At 45.2% G+C, this 20,490-nt stretch overlaps 1 protein-coding gene across 2 annotated transcripts in view; it reads left to right on the top strand.

Annotated features, from left to right (window-relative positions):
• Positions 1-20,490, top strand: part of EFTUD2 (elongation factor Tu GTP binding domain containing 2) — a 40,239-nt gene that overhangs the window by 11,035 nt on the left and 8,714 nt on the right. For both annotated transcript variants that reach the window (XM_077747705.1, XM_077747706.1), the window contains exons 5-15: positions 1,263-1,338; positions 1,823-1,888; positions 2,642-2,677; positions 5,070-5,160; positions 6,076-6,158; positions 9,755-9,921; positions 12,286-12,410; positions 15,899-15,962; positions 16,542-16,632; positions 18,093-18,228; positions 19,872-19,999. In XM_077747705.1, the coding sequence (XP_077603831.1) occupies positions 1,263-1,338; positions 1,823-1,888; positions 2,642-2,677; positions 5,070-5,160; positions 6,076-6,158; positions 9,755-9,921; positions 12,286-12,410; positions 15,899-15,962; positions 16,542-16,632; positions 18,093-18,228; positions 19,872-19,999 (1,063 nt within the window). The remainder of the gene's footprint in view (positions 1-1,262; positions 1,339-1,822; positions 1,889-2,641; positions 2,678-5,069; positions 5,161-6,075; positions 6,159-9,754; positions 9,922-12,285; positions 12,411-15,898; positions 15,963-16,541; positions 16,633-18,092; positions 18,229-19,871; positions 20,000-20,490) is intronic.

Raw genomic sequence — 20,490 nt, 5'->3', positions numbered from 1 at the left:
GACAGAACTGGGTATCGTAATGGTCAGTGTTGGGACTACCAGAGCCTATTGTGACTTGGTAAGATTGCTCAGTGTTTGGGGAATAAAACAACTCTATATTTGGAAAAGGAGGGCACAAGTAGGTGGATACGTGTGTAGAGTACTTTAGCCTCTTCATACAGCAGACTTTCTGAAAATATTTTCATTGATGAAATGCATTTGTAAGGTCATCATTATATTGTAGTGCTTGTGACTCATTATTAGATAATGAAACTTAAAAAAGAAAAATGTTGGCAACTAGTACATCCAAAAGAGTAGGGTCCCTTCTGGAATGGTCAGCTCACCTATCATCATTCAGCCATTTTGGAAACAACTTTCAATTGTCTTCCAAACTCGCTTCATGTTCTCTTGTGTTCTCACTGGTGATTTTTAAAAATCTCCCATCTTTGTTTCTTAAACTGTTTATTTTATTTTATTATTTTAATTTATGTTATTTTGTTTATGTTATCTTAAAGAGAGCGTGAGCTGGGGAAGGAGCAGAGGGGGAAAGAGAGAGAGAGAATGAATTTTAAGCAGATTCCACCCTTAGCGTGGAGCCCAACACAGGGCTTGATCTCCTGACTCTGGGATCATAACCTGAACCAAAACCAAGAGTCAGACACTGAACCGACAGAGCCACCCAGGCGCCCCCAAAGGGCTTGAGGTTTCTAAGAGCCAAAGTCCTCCGAAAGCTACTTGCCATGAGTAACGTGGGTGATTTGCAAGAAAAACAGTGCTGGTTTTGATCAAGCAAATTCCCCGACGTCATTAACGAGATGGGGGTTTCTTAGAAGTTTTGTTAACTAGCTCTGTTAACTAGTTTTGTTAACAGTTTCCAAAGAGAAGCTCTCAGTGATTTTAAGTCCCCTTTGCATTAAACCTGTATAGTATCTAACCCGGAGATTTCAAACCGGGCAGCCCTTGTATGTGTGTGTGTGTGTATGTGTCCATGTCCATGTCAGTGTCTGTGCTCGTATTTGGTTTTGCTTTTCTTCTTGCTTGCTTTTGAAGTGTCATGATTTTACTGGTGAAATCCCCATTTCAGAGGTCAGTTCACCTCGTGGATAAGTCTCTTCTGTTACCGGAGCCAGAACCGCGTGGATGTAGAAATTCACATGTGCCTTTGAGTGCTCTCCAGTTGGTCTGAGACTTGTTCCTGACAGAATACCTGAAACAGCTGTGTACCACTCCCCATTTGGAAGCTTTTGCCAAAGTCCCTTTTCTCTTTCCCTTTCTCCTTTCAGCTTCTTGGCGGATCTGATGGATAACTCGGAGCTCATCAGAAATGTGACCCTCTGTGGCCATCTCCACCATGGCAAGGTGAGAGAACTTTCAGCTGCTTGGAACAGAATTTCTCTTAGTTCCCGCTCGTGTTTTCAGCCCTCAGATTCACAGGTTGGGGGTTTGAAGCTATAACGCTGGGCCTCCTGATTCTGGGGGACCTCCATGCCTCATGTGAATCCATTCAGCGAAATTCTAGCTTTTCCTGAGCGGCAGGCGGAGACTGTTTCTGAGCCACTTACAGCCTTGTGTCTACATCTGGACAGAAGAGGGCAATTGAGTCTTACTCTGATTTTATAAGTTTTCATTTCCTGGGGGAACGCTTGTCCAAGAAAGATTTCATCTTTCATTTGAAAATAATCCTGTGGCTTCAGTGTTAATCCCTTGCTGTCCCATAATCCTCCTTGCTCTTCTCTTCCTCTCCTTATCCCTAAATTATGTGGTGTATTGGACACTGAAGGGGGGCGGGGGGTACAGTAGATTTTCCTTTGTGCTTGACAGATCTTAACCTCTTCCCTTTCAGACGTGTTTTGTAGATTGTTTAATAGAGCAGACTCACCCGGAAATCAGGAAGCGCTATGACCAAGATGTGAGTAGAAATTCTGTGGAGGGTTTGGGATGAACCATTCACAATATACAGGGGTGTCTCTCTCTTTCCCCTTCCTTCCACTTTCCCACTCTTGTTATAAATAATGACACCTATAAAGTGCTGCTTTATAATTGTAATCTCTATTCATAGCCTTTAAGAAAGTAATTTTAACTTTCTCAAGAGCATAGAGAATATTAACCTGCAGTATTTTTGGATGATCTGTTCTGCACTTGGGATCTTTTCTCTGTTCTGATATATCCTGACTTTTATAGCCTGTTCTTTCCTGTCATAGTATAAATAGTCTACTCTATAAATATAATACAATTGGACCTTGTTGTTTTCATGATAAATTTAAATGCCTGTGAACGAGGCCAAGTGTGGCTGCAAGTCTCAGTGCAATAAATGTTCCGTGTCTGCTAGATTGAGTGTTTTGACGTGCGAGGAGTTTCATAAGGGCCGGATGTGTCTCCCTTCACCACTTTAGAATTCAGTGTATTTGATAAAATTTAACTCTCCAGTCATACCTGGTCCTTGGTGACCACCCTAACCCCCCCAGAAAAATCCATTCAGGAGCATTTTCCATCTGAAAGGGCACTGGTCTCATTGTTTGGAATTTCTGTAAGATCTGCATCTGTCTTCCATGCATCCTTCTGGTGCATCCTTGAGTTGGGAGCTGGTAGGGGAAAGTGATGGATGGCTTGGGTGGGAGAGGAGTCTGAAGTCAGGTGGTAACGGTGCTTCGTTTGTTTTCAGCTGTGCTACACTGACATCCTCTTCACAGAGCAGGAGGTAAGTGTTCCTGGGGAAATCAGATGGTGCCCACCCCACACCCTTCAGGAGTTCTGCGGGGGAGCCTTTATGCTGACTCTCAGCTCTGTACTGTACCGTTTCTCTCACTCCCACCTCACACCTCTTCATCTTACTGCTTCTCCCAGTCAGTCATCTCCTGATCTATTACTTGAAAAAGAGCTGGACAGGCAGGCTTTAGGGTCGGTGGGGGGACCTTCCGACCCTTACTTTTAATTTGGCCTAGTAGGGCAAATCCTAAGAGGTGATACCTACATCTCTACAATAAGTTCTATAGAAACGCAATGGGATATTGTAAATGACATCATCCTCAAAATCCTTAAGAAAATTCTGTCCATATGATGGTGTCTTTCTAGGAGTGGCTTCCCGTTGAGAGTGGGTACCTCTGTGTTTATGCTTCCAGTCTGTGTAAAGCAGCGAGTATACATTGCTGGCTTTCCCATTCCAGCTGGTAGTTCTTTCTTTTTTCTGTCTGGATCTTTCCTCTGCTCTCTGACCCCTCTCCTTCCTCTCCTTTATTTTGGTTTCTCTTTCTTAAATGACCACATGGAGAGCTCAAGTGACTAAGTGTGGTTTACTAAAGGAACTTTGAACAGTGCAGGTTTATGATAGGTAATTAACAGATGTTAGCTTGTGTTATTTTTTTAACACGTATGACTAGAGCTTTTTAAATATTTGTTTCTTGTTATAACATATATATTTTTTTGATTCCCAAGCTTTATTCACAAACTTAAAGAAAATATTCCAGATAAACGCATTTTAATCTTCCTCTTTTTAATCCTGGTTGATCCAGAAGTAACACAGTTCATAACTCTCTTTCCTGTGAGTAACTACACACAATCACATAGATTATTCTTCGAATTAAAAAAAATTTGTTTACTGTTTACTTTTGAGAGAGTGTGCATGAGAGCACAAGCTGGGGAGCGGCAGAGAGAGGAAGGCAGAGGATCTGAAACGGGCTCTGTGCCAACATCAACGAGCTGGATGTGGGGCTCAAACCCACAAACTGAGAGACCCTGACCTGAGCTGAAGTCCGACGCTCAGCCAACTGAGCCACCCTGGCGCCCCACTTTCTTCAAGTATTTTTTGCTGAGATATTTCAAATACCCTTTGGAAAAGGCACCACAGAAATGACAGTAACCTTGCTCTTCCTCCTTTCAACAGTTACAACCCCTCCCCCAGGATTCCCAGCTCTGCCATTCACTTTGGTTCTCTTGAAGAAACTGCTCCGGATTGGCAGCACCCGTGACTCCAGCTCCTTCAGGGTGGCTGCAGTCAAGATTAAACTTCAGAACTTCTTTTTTTGCCCACCTCCCCGCCTCTTTGTCACAGGCTTTTACACATGTGGCATGGGGGCAGCGAGGGTCTGATTTTTTTAAAACCCTAAAATGCGGCAGGATGTTTCTTTTTACTTATGTAATGCTTTAGTTATTATTTTTGTTAACAGTGTATATAAATCAGATCGTAGTAAGCTGGATTCTCTGTTAAGATTTAAAGGTACCTGGGTGGCTCAGTCAGTTAAGTGTCCAACTTCAGCTCAGGTCATGATCTCATGGTTCTTGAGTTCAAGCCCCGTGTTGGGCTCTGCTGACAGCTTGGAGCCTGGAGCCTGCTTCAGATCTTTGTCTCCCTCTCTCTCTGCCTCTTCCCCGCTTACACTCTGTCTCTCAAAAATGAATAAATGTTAAAAAAAATTTTTTTTGAAGATTTAATTCGGGGCGCCTAGGTGGCTTAGTCGGTTAAGTGTCCGACTTTCGCTTAGGTCATGATCTCGCGGTTCGTGGGTTTGAGCGCTGCGTCAGGCTCTATGCTGACTGCCAGCTCAGAGCCTGGAGCCTATTTCATAGTCTGTGTCTCCCTCTCTCTCTGACCCTCCCCTGCTCACGCTGTCTCTCTCTCTCTCTCTCTCTCCCCCCTAGAAATAAATAAAAATATTAAAAAAAAAAAAGATTTAATTCTTGTTCTTTTTTTTTAAGTTTATTTTGAGAGAGAAACCAAATAACAGAAAATGGGGGAAGGGGGAGAGACAGAGATAGAGACAGGAACCCAAGCGGTTCTGTCAGCGCAGAGCCTCACATGGGCCTCAAACGCACAAACTGTGAGGTCATGACCTGAGTCGAGATCAAGACTGGGGTGCTTAAAATATGCATGCCTATTTTTAATTTTTTTGTATTTGAACCAAATCCTTGCCAAAATAATGTTCAACACGAAGATAGTTCATCTTCAGGGTCATTCTGATTAGAGGCCTAAATAAAAATCACACTCAAGGAGAGACATCAGTGTAACTTATTAGCAACCAGCAAAGCTCTGGAGCAGAAGGAACCCCTCTTGCATACGAAGAAATCCCGGTGACCTCTCTTCCTCGTGATTTCAGAGAGGTGTTGGCATCAAAAGCACTCCAGTGACGGTGGTCTTGCCAGATACCAAAGGAAAATCTTACCTCTTCAATATCATGGACACTCCAGGTGGGACATTCCTTTTACTATCAGAACCTTGCTCTCCTTGTTTTTTGTGCTCTCACTCCTTCCAGAATAGAACAGAACAGTGCCTTTCATCTTCGTGTTTACTTTCCCTTCTCTTCTCCTTTCATTGAGATGATTTCCTTTTCACTGTCTCCTCTGCTTCTGACTGGTTAATTAGCAGACACTGTGCACCAGGCCTTCTATTTCGCTCCTCTCTTTGCTCTGCTCTAAAATATTTAAATATTAGGGAATCTCATTCATTGACTCATTCCAGCCTGTGTCAGGCCCCGTGCTAGATGCTTGATAAGGAAGGTGAGTCAGATGTGGCTTTGGCCTTGGACACTCAGTCTTTTGAAGGAAACTGTGGGGTCGGTGCACCAAGTGGTGGTGGACATATAGGTCACTATAGGGGCAGCGTACCTTGCCCTGTGGCAGACTCTGTCTTCATCTTATGGAAAGGACCAACTCGAGGCAGAGGTTTAAATAAAAAATTGGAGTTTTGACAAGTTGACCTTCTTCTCACCCTCGGATGCCCAGTGCCCTGATACCTCTCAGCCCCTGTCCCTGTCCCCGACCAGCAGCACCTTGGCCCTCTTGCCATTTCTCCGGCCTCTGAATTATCTTGTGCCTCCCAGAGCTCTGCTGACTGCTGATGAGACCTAGCTGGTGTGTGACCGTCAAGGTTGCCGCCCTCCTAGGAAAAACACTTCCTGCTTTTTGTGTTTGGGGGCCTCCTCTATAAAAGTGTAATGCAAGCATGTGACTATGGTAGAATTTTATGCACTGCAGGGGCTGTGGGGAGAAGGGAAAGGGATGTTTGGAGGTTCACATGCTTTGCAGTGTTCCCTTAGACCACCTACAAGTTAATTTGCCCCATCCTGTCACCATGCAAGTGACTTACTGGTATTTGCCTTTCAGGACACGTGAATTTCTCTGATGAGGTCACGGCTGGCTTGCGCATCTCAGATGGAGTGGTCCTCTTCATCGATGCTGCTGAAGGGGTGAGTCTGCCTCTTTCCTCTTATCCCTCTTCCCTGTTAGGTTTGCCCCACACAGTGCCTTGTGCGCTGAGTGAGCTGGGAGCCAGAGAAGATGAAAGTCTGCGGGATTAAGGCTCACATTTGCTCTGAAATTAAGGCAGCCTATGAAGGTCACGATTACTTCTCAGTACGAGTCCCTCACTCCCTGTCCAGTGAAGGTCAAAGTGATAGGATCCAAAATAAAATGACAAATGTAATTAAAAGAGGGTGGAGAGTATATTCACATAAATGGATTTTAAATATTGATGAGGTTTTTAAAACAATTTTTACGTTTATTTTTGAGAGAGAGAGAGAGAGCATGTAAGCATGAGTGGGGGAGGGTCAGAGAGATGCAGACACAGGATCCGACCCAGCTGCAGGCGCTGACCTGTCAGCACAGAACCCAGTGTGGGGCGATCATGACCTGCGCCAAAGCTGGACGCTTAGCTGACTGAGCCCCCTAGGCGCCCTGATGAGCTTTTCTAAGATAGAATTTGGAATTAAAAGACCCAAGGCATTTTGTAGATTTCTAAATTGAGAGATTAGGTAAGTTGGCTAACTAACCTTCTTCATGTCGTCGTTGGTGAGGTTGCCAAGCAGAGGGAGCCAGAGTTGATTTTTTTTTTCTTTTTCTATTTGACTTCATTTTGGAATATGTACTTTCAGATTTATTGAAATTTGGAAGAACGGTACAAGGAGTGCACCTTCATTTGCTTTGTAATTCTTTCTCTGTAGATGGATACACACGTGTGTGTATTTCCCTTTGAATTATTTGAAAGTACAATATTTCAGCATGTTACCTAAGAACAAGAACATTCACTTACATGACCAAAATACAGTTGCCCAAATCAGGGAATTTAATACTGATACAATATTGTTTTACAGATCTTTTTCTCCAGGCCTTTACTGAATTTTACTAAATGGCCCAATTTTTCTCTCCTGGGGTGCTGCCTAGCATTCATTCAGTCCTCACGTCTCTTTAGTCTCTTAATTGGAATCATTCGACTGGAACTGTTTGATAGGCTTTCTTGGCTTTTCATAACGGCGTTTTTGATTTTTTAATTTTTTTTAATGTATTTCTGAGAGAGAGAGACAGTGTGAGCAGGGGAGGGACAGAGAGAGAGGGAGACACGGAATCTGAAGCAGGCTCCAGGCTCTGAGCTGTTAGCACAGAACCTGACGCAGGGCTCGAACCCACGAACCGTGAGATCATGACCGGAGCTGAAGTCGGACGCTTAACCGACTGAGCCACCCAGGCACCCCTGTAACGGCATTTTTGAAGAGTATAAATTATACTTGTTTGGTAGTATGTCTCTCCATTTGGGTTCGTTAAATGTTTGCTCATGATCGCATTCGGGTTTTCTGTGGCCAGAGTGCAAACGTAGTTGTGTTCTTAGTCCATCACATTAGGAAGCCCGTGGTGTTACCTTATCCCCTTATTGGTGATGCTAACTTTGATCGCTTGGTTAAGGTGGGTTCACCGGTTTTCTCCTGTGTAAAGTTACTGTTTTCCCCTTTGGTAATAAATAATTTTTGGAGAGATACCTTGAGTGTCTATATACGTTCTGCTCCTTTTCAAACTAGCCTACTGGTTTTATAATCTATTATTTTTCCCTTTTTGTTTTTTTAATGTAAGCTCTGTGCCCAACGTGGAACTCAAAGTCATGATCCTGAGATCAAGAGTTGCGTGCTCTACTGACTGAGCCAGCCAGGCACCCCAAGTTTTATCCTCCATTGATCGTTTCTAATTTACTTTCACAGTAGTTGCAAATGGCGATTTTCTAACTCTTACTATTCCTATTGTGTGTGTTTTTTTAATCTGCATTTATTTATTTATTTACATGTTTTTTAATGTTTTATTTATTTCTGAGAGAGAGAGACAGCATGAACAGGGGAGGGTCAGAGAGAGAGGGAGACACAGAATCCAAAACAGGCTCCAGGCTCTGGGCTAGCTGTCAGCACAGAGCCCGACGCGGGGCTTGAACCCACGAACCGTGAGATCATGACCTGAGCCAAAGCCGGGCGCTTAACTGACTGAGCCACCCAGGTGCCCTAAATCTGTATTTATTTTTGAGAGAGAGAGAGAAAGCAAGTGGAAGAGGGACAGAGAGGGAGACACAGAATCTGAGGCAGACTCCAGACTCTGAGCTGTTAGCACAGAGCCCGATGTGGGGCTCAAACTTGTAAACCGTGAGATCATGACCTGAGCCAAAGTTGGACGCTTAACCGACTGAGCCACCCAGGTGCCCCTTTGACGTTTGTTTCTAAATACCAGTTCCCACTACAAGGAGCCAGAGCTCCTTGAAGAAATAGCTGATTCCAGGATTGGAGCAGGTAAAGCACAAAATGAGTCCAGAAGGTCTTTTTGTTCCTGAAAGTAAGAAAGTACTTCAAAGAAGATGGGACATATCAGAAGAGCAAAGGAGCTCTACCTAACCAAATCTGGGATAGAGCATCAAAATATATAAGGATAATAATGAATTATAACCCACTGAATGAGATAAAAATCCATGTATCCATACTGACAATAAATAAGCAAATGGGGGAGAAAGGAAAGCCCTTTTTGACAATGAAATTCCAACCAAAAAATACAATCGGAGAGGGGTGCCTGGGTAGCTCAGATGGTTGAGTGTCCGACTTTGGCTCAGGTCATGATCTCACGGTTTACAAGTTTGAGCCCCACATCAGGCTCTGTGCTAACAGCTCAGAGCCTGGAGTCTGCTTCAGATTCTGTGTCTCCCTCTCTCTCTGTCCCTCTTCCACTTGCTCTCTCTCTCTCTCTCAGAAATAAATAAAACATTAAAAAGAAAACAAGAAAGAAAGAAACAAACGTCATGGTGTGTTCACTGCTCCTGGGGCCTATTACTTCTAAATCTTTTCAGTGAACACAGATCATACATACCCACACACATCTATAACTCTTTCTTTTCTTTTCTTTTCTTTTCTTTCTTTCTTTCTTTCTTTCTTTCTTTCTCTCTTTCTCTCTTTCTCTCTCTCTCTCCCTCTCTCTCTCTCTCTCTCTTTCTTTCTTTCTTTCTTTCCATTTTTATTTGTTTATTTTGAGAGAAAGAGCACATGTATGAGCAGGGGAGGGGCAGAGAGGGAAAGTGAGAAATCCAGGGTCTCGATCTCACAAATTTAGATCATGACCTGAGCCGAAATCGAGTCAGACGCTAAAATGACTGAGCCACCCAGGTGCCACAACTATGTCTACGTATATATATTAAATGTGATTAACGATAAAAAAAAGAAATTGTACGTTCATCCCAATGCCCACCATTCCATTCAGCACCACAGCTGCTTCCTAAGCCTGCTCCTGTTCCTTCTCCAGCCCTGAAGAACCTGGTTCCCAGCATCATCAGGGTGTCTAATCATTCCTCAGTCCTGCTGGTTGCCCTCTTTAAGTTCCTGAATCAGCCTTTGGGCAAGACACCCTCTGCCTACACCCAAGAGTCTATTTCCCCAGGTCCTCTTTTCCACATACTTTGTATTTTCAAATAGTACTTTCTTTGGCTTTGCTCTAGACTTCTCTGCCCTTTTTGCTCTTACCACCACTTTCTGGGTCTTGTGTCTCGCAGGTGATGCTGAATACAGAGCGGCTGATCAAGCACGCGGTACAGGAGAGGCTGGCGGTCACCGTGTGCATCAACAAGATTGACCGGCTGATCCTGGAGCTGAAGCTGCCCCCGACTGATGCTTATTATAAGCTGCGCCACATCGTAGATGAGGTCAACGGACTAATAAGGTACAGGCCCCGGGCGTGTGGGGCGCTCAGTTCAGCGTCCCACTCCCGGGTTCGGCTCAGGTCATGATCCCACAGTTCCATGAGTTTGAGCCCCATGTCAGGCTCCGCACTGACAGCTCGGAGCCCTCTTGAGATTCTCTGTCTCCCCCTCTCTCTGAACCTCTCCCACTCGCACTCTGTTTTTCTCAAAATAAATAAATGAACTTAAAAAAAAATAAGTTATAGGTCCCCAGGTGTGGACTTGCTGTTCTCAGGAACTCTGTTTCTGATAAATCTTAGCCTTGAACACCTCTGGGGGACAACCCTGATTTCTCAGAGTACGTAATAAGCTTTTTGGACAAAACTAGGGGCACATTCCAGGGCTCTATAGGGTTTAACCCCGCAGCCTCGACCTCACTGACCCTGTGCCTTCACCGGCTGTACAGCCTAAGACACCCCTTCACTTCTGTGTTGTGCTTAGTACCTGGGACTTTAGAATTGGTCTCACCTTCACCCCATACCAAGTGTGTGAACCTGGGGAAGTGATACTTGGAGAGCCTCAGCTTCTGCCGCTGTAAAAAGGGAATGATAATAACGTTTACCTAATGGGATATTATAAGAAATGAGATAGATACTTAGGGCGCCTGGGTGGCTCAGTTGGTTGAGTGTCTGACTTTGGCTCAGGTCATGATCTCACAGGTTGTGAGTTTGAGCCCAGCATTAGGCTCTGTGCTGACAGCTCAGAGCCTGCTTTCAGATTCTGTGTGTGTGTCTCTCTCTCAGTCTCTCTCTCTCTCTCTCTGCCCCTTCCCTGCTCATGCTCTGTTTCTCTGTCTCCCAAAAATAAATAAACATTAAAAAAAAGAAGAAGAAAGCAGATAGATATTTGATATAACACGCTTAGCATAGTGCTCAGCATATGGTACTTGTCCGGTGAATGAAGTTAGTTGGTGTTAGCTTATTAACACAGATTCAGTAAGTGAAGGAACTATTGGCTCTTGTTTTTGTGGACATAGTTGCTTTTCAGCAAGATAGATTCTAGGCTTATATTAATGAGTGATGACTGGGAGACCTCACATACAGTATCAAGGTGACTTTGAGGAATCGGTTAAATATATCATAAAGATAATCGTATCTGCAGGCTGACAGAAGGACTGGGTGACTTATTGTCGCCCCGCTAAGGGCCCAGGACGAGGCTGTCCTATTGAGAGAGTGATCTCTTCTCCCTGGCTCCAGAAGGGCAGGGAATGGCAGGAAACTAATATCACATCAGGAGCCCGAAAGATGAAATGATAAACTTCTGTGTGTATTCCCTTAACAGTGGAGGGTGGGGCTAAATCCTCATCACCAAACTAGGAAGTCTGATCTCCACCTCTAAACAAGAAACAGCAACAGGAACATACTATTCAGGAATATGAGGATGTTGGGGGCGCCTGGGTGGCTTAGTCGGTTAAGCGTCCGACTTTCGCTTAGGTCATGATCTCGCGGTTTGTGGGTTTGAGCCCCGCGTCGGGCTCTGTGCTGACTGCCAGCTCAGAGCCTGGAGCCTGTTTCAGTCTGTGACTCCCTCTCTCTCTGACCCTCCCCTGCTCACGCTGTCTCTCTCTCTCTCTCTCTCTCCTAGAAATAAAAAAAAAAAAAAAGGAATATGAGGATGTTGCCCTGAAAGCAGCTTTAACAGAGGTGAAAGCAGTTGCCTCTGGGGAACAGGTGGACTGAGGTGGAGGCTGCTCTGTATGAGCCAGTGCTTTCACCTCTGAATTAAGAAATTACATAAAACAAGCTGTCAGTGAGGCAAGGATTATGGATCGGATTCCTGTGTACAGCTGGTTTCCTGTGAAACTTTAGTGAACTCGGGATGCTGTGGCTTCCACGTGGCCTTTAAGACAACGTTTTAACATGAATTTGTATAACAAAGCCAAACAAAACAAAACAAAGAAGACCTGGGGATGAGAGTGGGGAGCAAAGTTGTCCTTATTTTTTTCTTTTGTTTTTTATCCACTTCTGGTATTTATGTCTGTTTGTGAAATTGAGATCTCTTTAAAATGTACTCCACTTTCACATTCGATTTCTTTCCTGTACTTCAAGAGCTTCAGTCTCTGACCTCCAAGTTTCCCCTTGTCTGTCTGGTGCAGTTAACTTCTCCAGGATCGTGCATGAAGTTCCCCGCACCAGGAAATCAGCTTGTTACTGGACGTTAGGGGACAGCTCCATCGTGTCACTTTCTTGGGCCAGGCCGCTGGCAGGGTTGAGTGTGTTATGCAAGCCCCTTCTGAGAACAAGGGCTGGGGAAGGGCGATGGGCCTGCACCCTCCCTTCACCCTGAGCATTATGTGGGTGTTGCTGCACAGCCCGGCTCTGCGCTCACGGCTGTTTCTGTTGCAGCATGTATTCCACTGACGAGAACCTGATCCTGTCCCCGCTCCTGGGCAACGTTTGCTTCTCCAGCTCCCAGTACAGCATCTGCTTCACGCTGGGCTCCTTTGCCAAGATCTATGCTGACACCTTCGGTAAGCTCTGGCTGGTGGGCTGTCTCCCAGCTTCCCCAGAGTCGCGGGTGCCTTTCCTGCTGCAGGGTTCAGAATTGGCTTCGTCCCAGAGTCCCCTGTTTTCGGGGAGCATTTCATCACCTATTATTTTCACATTTGGGGCTCTTTTTGGCCCCTAAACCCTTTCTTTGGGCCAAGTGGCCTCTAAAGAATAGAAGAATAAGGTGACTGTGGAAGAAACGGGTGAAGAGGGATCCCATTTTAGGAATAAGAATCTTTCCTAGCATGAGACAGATAGCGCCCAAAAGTAATTCTCTGTGCCCACAAAGCCCTTTCAGATGTCTTCCTCAGAGATGGAATCTCGCTCCCTAGTGGTGCTTCCAGCTGTCTTCCCAGCCGTATGCAGGCCCCTGGGTATTTTGTGGGCCTACTCGACAGCTCGTGTTGGATTTGCAGTTGGCCGGGATGCCCAGCTGCGTGGTTTTGCACGTCCCCGGAGCCTTGCTACAGAGCCCTGGGGCCAGCTGTCTCGGGCACTCTCCACCTCTGCGCCTCCCAGATCCCTCAGATTCCAGTAACAACCATGTCCTGAGCGTCCTTCTGAGGGGGTCATTATCACCCTGTTTTGAGAGCTGAGGAGAGGCCCTGTTAGCGTCTCACAGCTGATAGGCGCCGGAGCACCACTGTTTCTGTTCTCACCACTCAGCAGTCCCGCTCTCGTGAAAGAAATGGGCAAATACAACTTGTTTGGTTTTTAACTACATACATATCTACCGCATCCTCATTGTAGAGAAGTGGAAAGTACAGTAAAATCTCATCAAGAAAGCAAAACTCACCGATAACCTGATTACCATAATCACTGTAAACATTTTATAGTTCTTTCTGTGTTTAGTGTTCTGCATAAATGAGATCACATTTTATAGAGTCATAATGTGTAAAACATAGTAAGATAAATAATAAGATAAATTTTTACTCAGCATTGGATCACAAGAATTTACCAAATTATTTCATTAAAATTTATTTCTACAAATTATTTCTGTAACTTTGCTCCACTGTATAGATGTACTGTAATTTACCTACTTTCTTATCATTAGACATACATTTTGTTGTTTCTAGATGGCTCTTTTGAAAAGGGGGAAGTAGATAGATAACAAAACTTAGCAGGGTTCTGGTTTTTTGGTGTGTTTTTTTTTTTTTTAATGTTTATTTTTGAGATAGAGCTTGAGCAGGGGAGGGGCAGAGAGAGAGGGAATCACAGAATCCGAAGCAGGCTCCAGGCTCTGAGCTGTCAGCAAAGAGCCTGACGCGGGGCTTGAACCTACAGACACAAGATCATGACCTGAGCCGAAGTCGGCCGCCCAACTGACTGAGCCACCCAGGCGCCCCAGCAGAGTTCTGGTTTATAGGTTTCTGAATATTCTTTATATCAACAGGTAAAGCAAAATCCAAGACCATTTCTGTAATTACAGTATACTAATGATTCAGTTTCTGATTGAAAATGGCCCTGAGCCTCAGGAAGAAGTATTACCCATCCTTGGAACCCACTGTAGTTTACAGAGGAGCCAGCTCTAGGCTCCCAACATCCTTCTCCTGAAAAACCATGTATGGGGGCACCTGGGTGGCTCAGGTGGTTGAGTGTCTGACTCAGGTCATGATCCCAGGGTCATGGGATCAAGCCCTGCATCTGGCTCTGCACTGAGCATGGAGCCTGTTTAGGGTTCTCTCTCCCTGTCCCCATCTCCTCCACTTGCATTCTCTCTATATATTTATATTTTTAAAAAGGAGGGGAGGGGAGAAAAGCCACGCATGGGACTTTTAGAAAGTCATCTCTGAAAAGAATATCAGAGATCATTGAGTCCTTCCCCTTCGTTTCACATACGGGGAAACTATGCCCAGGGTTACAGAACCCATACTGGCACAGTTGGTGCCATGTTCTCTTGACTAAGAATCCGACAACGCATGGGGAACAATCTCTGACTTCCAGGAACTCTGTCCGGGGGGTAGACAGAAACGTACAGTGCTGAACAACAATGTATGGCATCAGTTTGAGCAGGAGGAGATGGGATTTGGTGGGCAGGAGGAGAGTAGAGAGCTGGGAATTCTAGATTTGCAGCATTGAAAGAGGAGGCACAGAGGCAGGTGGTTCGGACCCCTGGCCTATTTCATGCTGGTGGACTGTTTCACCAAAGGGGAGAATTGAAGTAAAACTGTGGCTAAGCTGGGTTGGGACCACATCGAGGAAGGTTTGGAATGCCAGGTTAAGGAATTTTGACTTTATCCTGTGGGCAGGTGGGAGCTGTTGAAGATTGGGGTAGGCTGACATGTGCAAAGCTGATGGAATTTAGGCCAGAGAGAAGAGAGGGTGCAGGAAGGAACACCCGGTTAGACATTTTCACCAGCATTCCTTACAGGATTGTTAATATTGGGTTCCTGTTAGCTGTGAGATTGAAAAGGAGATGGATTAGAGAGATGTTCACCCTTTCTTCCACTGAGCGTTTATTAAACTTCTTTGGCAATCTAGGCCTAGTTCTTATGAGCACTCAGACAATAATCCAGTGGGTATGCTGTACCATATATTAAAGTAAAGTAATAGAGGCATGTAAAAGACACAGTGGTTCAGAGGAGGGAGTGTCACTAACTAATGAGGGAAAGAAGGGAAGACTTTGGTAATTAACAAAGTGGGAAAGAAAAAGGTTTTGAGCTTGGATGAAATGCCAGCAGTAGCCTCAGTAAAAGAGAGGATGGTCTGAAGGGAGAACATGGCTTTAGGGGGAAAGTGATGAATATCCTTTATGCCATCTTGAGTGAGAGAACAGTCTGACGTCGAGATAGAAATACTCATGAGATAGTTGGTAACGTGATCAAATTGACTAACAGGAGCTCTTGAGAAGATTGAGAAGATCTTGAATTCTAAAAGCCACCACTGCTTGGCTCAGCCTGACCAGGATTAAGGGTTACAGTCAAACTAAAGATATTAATTGGTAAAAGATGCGACAAAGGTTGGCTTTGGAGTGTTCTCTCCAGACGACTAGATGTCTGCCTTCCAGAGGGGCTAGTCGCAGCTGTAGCATGGCATTGCAGCTGGGGGACTGCCCACGCTGGCAGCGGAGGGCTTCTGTGGGTCAGGGAAGAGCGAGGGAGCCATTAAGCTTCCTCTGGAAGGAACAGTGTTTCGGTGCAGACAACATAGCGAATGGGTGGTTGGCCCTGTTTTATCGAAGGGAAGAGTCTAAACCATATATCCCTGTTCCTAGCTCGGTTCTTTGCTTGCTAGACGTGGAGCTACCTGGGTCCTCATTTTGGCTCCAGCGTAGCATGTCAAATCCGGGCCAGTCCTGTCCTCGTCTCTGCCTCAGTATCCTTGTCTGCCTGCCTGGGTACAAGGAAATGTCTGGAACTTTGGAAGGAGTGTGCTAGAATTCCTCAGCTATAAACCACTTATACATCTGGAACAGACTTTCAAACAATACTTTGTTAGGTAGATTATAATTATATGGCTTCTCTTACAGGTGACATTAATTACCAGGAGTTTGCTAAAAGACTTTGGGGTGACATCTACTTCAACCCCAAAACGTGAGTAGAGTGGGGAAATGACTCTCTAGAGGGGCATCCATTTTCCCAGGAAGTGAGGACAGAGAAAGAGTTCCTAAGATGAAAACCTACTTTTTGGGAAGGATGGGGTGTAGTGCAAGCAGGGGAGGAGCAGAGAGAGGGGGACAGAAGATCCCAAGTGGGCTCTGCGCTGACAGGCCGACAGCAGGGGGCCCGACGCGGGGCTCAAACTCAAAAACCGTGAGATCATGACCTGAGCCGAAGTCAGACACTCATCTGACACAGCCCCCCAGGTGCCCCAAAGCCTACTTTTTTATTAAACGTGAATGATCACCTTTCCTCCTCTAAGTGGTTTGGCTTCATGAACTCTTAACAGGATGAGCCTGTTTCTCTTGAGGCCTTCACAGCTCAGCTCAGGCACGCACAAGTCATAACCATATGCCCTCTTGGGAATCTCTCTTTGGAAATGTTGTGATCACATACACATTCCTTCCTCTTGATCCTGCTCAGATTCAGAACTGAGGAAATTCACTCTTGGGGTCAGGGACACAGCCTTCCCCTGCTGGGTCACCCATAACTTTTTTTTTCCCCCCTCTTTAGACGAAAGTTCACAAAAAAGGCCCCAACCAGCAGCTCCCAGAGGAGCTTTGTGGAGTTTATCTTGGAGCCTCTGTATAAGATCCTCGCTCAGGTGAGAAATGTCAGGCGCCTGGTTCAGGTCTGCCCTTCTAAACACAGAGGGAAAAGTTGGTGAACTCAGGCTTCCCCTCTGCCCCTAAACCTGCTCAGTGTTGTGTTACTCTAGTTGTTCACCAGTCTTCCAGATCTCTGGCCCTGTAAGTGCTGTTGAATCCAGAGTGAAGGAAGGGAAGATAAGAAGGAAAAGGCGGTGGAGAAATTTTGTGTGAAGATTTTGACTATTAAAATGTGATACTTGAGAACTAATAATTTCAGTTGTCGAGATTTGATTTCCAGATATAATTGGGAAAGTCCTCCAGGTTTATGTATATTATGTGTAATATGCGTAAACATAATTTATAACAGAGGAAACAAACTGGAAATAAGTTAAATGTTTATCAGTGAGAATCTGATTAAATCTCATTAAATGAATTATGGTACATCTCAAATGAAGTATTTTGCAGCCATTAAAAAGAATGGCTGTATGAGTTTTTTAATGACTTTTCTGGGTGTGTTTATATATGTGATGTTTGTCAGTCAAAAAGGATGCATCATGGGGTACCTGGCTGGCTCAGTCAGCAGAGCATGCCCCTCTCAATCTCCAGGTCATGAGTTCAAGCCCCATGTTGGGCATATAACTTATTTGGTGGAAAAAAAAAAAAAGGACGTATCAGACAGTGGTAAGGATGAGTTAAACATGTGGGATTCTCCAAAGAAAAGAGTATAACATTGAGTTTGCATGAATTTTTGCTGCTTAAAAGGCAGAAGTAAAGGGGTAACATTGTGCAGGAGTTTTCATAGACCTTTTTTTTTCAAGATGGTTATAAAACATTCAAGTGTTTAGTAAGCACTGTGCACAGTGAACACACACATAAACACAAAATGTGTGTGGCCATTCCAGCTGACAAAAGACTAAAACATAGCCACAAGACAAAATAACATGATTAAAATTTATTAGTGCTGAAAAATATTTCGTATCTTGTGTCAGCCTGGAATGGATTAATAAAAGAAATTTATAGAATCTGTCTCATTAGAGACCTTGAGTCTGCTGAGAATGATGTAGCTTGGCCCTGCCCTACCAGCAGATGGACTGCTAGGTGACCTTTTTTGGTTCCTTCCAGCACAGTCAGTGATCCTCTGAATCTGAGAAGTCTCTAAATAGGGAAGAGTAAGGGAGTTTCTGGGTGGGATGAGATGCTGCTTTTCAGACACCAGGGGGCAGCACTGAAGGTCCGTCTGAGAGGGCCGGGTTTATTTAACCAACAAGCCCTTTTCCCCCCAGGGTTGGTTTGAAGAGTTTGTACCAAAGATTTCTCTCGAACCAAATGGCCGTCCTTGCCAAGAGCTCTCCCTGTAGAAGAGAACTTGGTGCAGTGACCCTTCAAATTGCCCTTTGGCCTTCCCTTGCCCTCTATAGCAGGTAGCACGCTGGGGCCGTCATTACAGCTGATGTGGTATTTGGTGCCGACACAGGTTGTGGGTGATGTGGACACCAGCCTCCCCAGGACCCTGGACGAGCTTGGCATTCACCTAACCAAAGAAGAGCTTAAGCTGAATATCCGCCCCCTGCTCAGGCTGGTCTGCAAAAAATTCTTTGGCGAGTTCACAGGTAACAGAAGAGCTCATGCCCCCCTTCCCATCACTGTCATCATGTTCTGCCACACGTATTGTGAGGGCCTTCTCCTCATTCCACGGTGATGTCCAGAGAGGTGAGGCTTTTTTGAATAAACTGCAAGCCAGGATGTACAGCCCCTGCATTTTCTTCCTGGGGTTTTCTTTAGTGGATGGTACCAAGAACTCTATCTTGGGAAACAAAAACAATTATATTTCCCTACCAGGAGGAGCATGCAGATAGAGGAGGTGTTGAAGCAGATTCTGAGGTTCTAGTATTTTCACCAGGGGGCAGGCAGGAAGGTAGACTCATAAGTGATGGGAAATACTGGGAAAAGCACCGGCTTCAGATTTCTCTTCTCCTGAGCTCCTAGGTCCTCTGTTTGAGTGGCACAAAAGGCAGGTGATATAGTAGAATGAGCCCTGGACCTATTGAGAAAGACCTGAGTCTTGTTCCTGTTGCAGCCCTGGCCCTTCGATGTGGTGAAACCGTGGGCCAGCCACCTGATTCTTCTGTGACTCGAATTTCTCATCTCTAAAATAAGGGAGGTGGTAAAGGTGAATGGCTGAGGGCCCCCTGAGCAATTTCTTTTTCTCTTTTTTTTTTTTTAATTTTTTAAATGTTTGTTTATTCTTGAGAGAGAGACAGAGCATGAGCAGGAGAGGGGCGTGGGGGGTGGGGTGGGTAGAGGGACACAGAATCTGAAACAGGCTCCAGGCTCTGAGCTGTCAGCACAGAGCCCGACACAGCGCTCAAACTCATGAGCTGTGAGATCATGACCTGAGTCAGTGTCGGACACTTTAACCAACTGAGCCACCCAGGCACCCCAGCAATCTCTTTATTCTGAGTCTGGTAGTTACTAGGTGCCTGAATCCACAAAGTGCATGATTCTAGTAGTTCATTCTGGATTGGCCATCAGTCTGACCAAGGAGACACCAACTGAAAACAGATCTGCCCTCCCCAAGGTGCTAATAGATGTTTCCTCTATCATGGCTTATTGGCTGTTAGAAAAACAGGATGACGTGGGCACTGGGGTGGCTCAGTCAGTTGAGCGTCTGACTTCGGCTCAGGTCATGATCTCGTGGTTCATGGGCTTGAGCCCTTCATTGTCCTCTGTACTGATAGCTCGGAACCTGGAGCCTGCTTCAGATTTTATGGCTCCCTTTCTCTCTGCCTCTCCCCTGCTTGCTCTCTCTCTCTCTCTCTCTCTCTCTCTCTCTCTCAAAAATAAACAAAAAACAACGGATGGGTAGTATATTGAACAGAAACTTATGCAGTATTTCCCAAAGGGAAAGAGTCAACTCACGGATTGTTCTGAGGAGATCAAAAGAGCTGGGGTACTTACTTAGTGTAAGTGCTCGGCAAGTACTTATATTCAATGAAAGATAATGGATTGATACAGACGCTTGAAAATTTTTGTCACCTGAGTTCAAGGAACCATTGAGCCCTGCTTCTTGCTTGCTTTTAGAGCATACTCCCAGAAAACAAGATGATATTTCCCGCTGGGCTCATGGTGCCCTAGCTAAAGAGCTGAAAATCAGTGCCCTTGCTTTTAGCTTTCTGGCCATCACCAGTGGATCCATAACTCACCGTCACTTCCCCCCATGAGAGTGTAATGGCTTCCTCTTCTCCCTCAACAGGCTTTGTGGACATGTGTGTGCAGCACATCCCCTCTCCAAAGGTGGGCGCCAAGCCCAAGATTGAGCACACCTACACCGGTGGGGTAGATTCTGATCTCGGCGAGGCCATGAGCGACTGTGATCCTGATGTAAGGGAAAGCCCCTATTTCTCTGGGTTTTCCCCCCTCCTGTTGAGAATGCTGTTTTCTGGTCATAGGAATAATGCCTTCTTTCCATCCTTGCTTGCCACTCCCCATGAGCAAAGTCAGGCCTGAATTCAAAACCTGGGGTTACCACTTCTGGTGGTCTGATCTTGGGAAAATTATCCTACCTTTCCAAGAGCCTTGGTCGATGAAATGAGGATAATAGTATGTATGCAACTGTTATAAGAATTAAATAAGAGTAAGGAAGTATTACAGTTGTGTTCAACACGGTGTCCGATAGATAGTAAACACTCAACAAAAGGTAGCTGACCTTGTCAGCTGGGGGCCTTACAAAAGTCTTTACCAGGGGCACCTGAGTGGTCCAGTCGGTTAAGCATCCTGCTTTGGCTCAGGTCATGATCTCATGGTTTGTGGGTTTGGGCCTCAGAGCCTGCTTCAGTTTCCCTCCCTCCCTCCCTCCCTCCCTCCCTCCCTCT

This window comes from Crocuta crocuta, unplaced genomic scaffold (genome assembly GCF_008692635.1).
Source record: "Crocuta crocuta isolate KB4526 unplaced genomic scaffold, BGI_CrCroc_1.0 scaffold289, whole genome shotgun sequence".
In the NCBI taxonomy this organism is placed as follows: domain Eukaryota; kingdom Metazoa; phylum Chordata; class Mammalia; order Carnivora; family Hyaenidae; genus Crocuta; species Crocuta crocuta.
The sequence above is the reverse complement of the archived record's forward strand: the minus strand, read 5'-3'. Positions and strand labels throughout refer to the sequence as shown.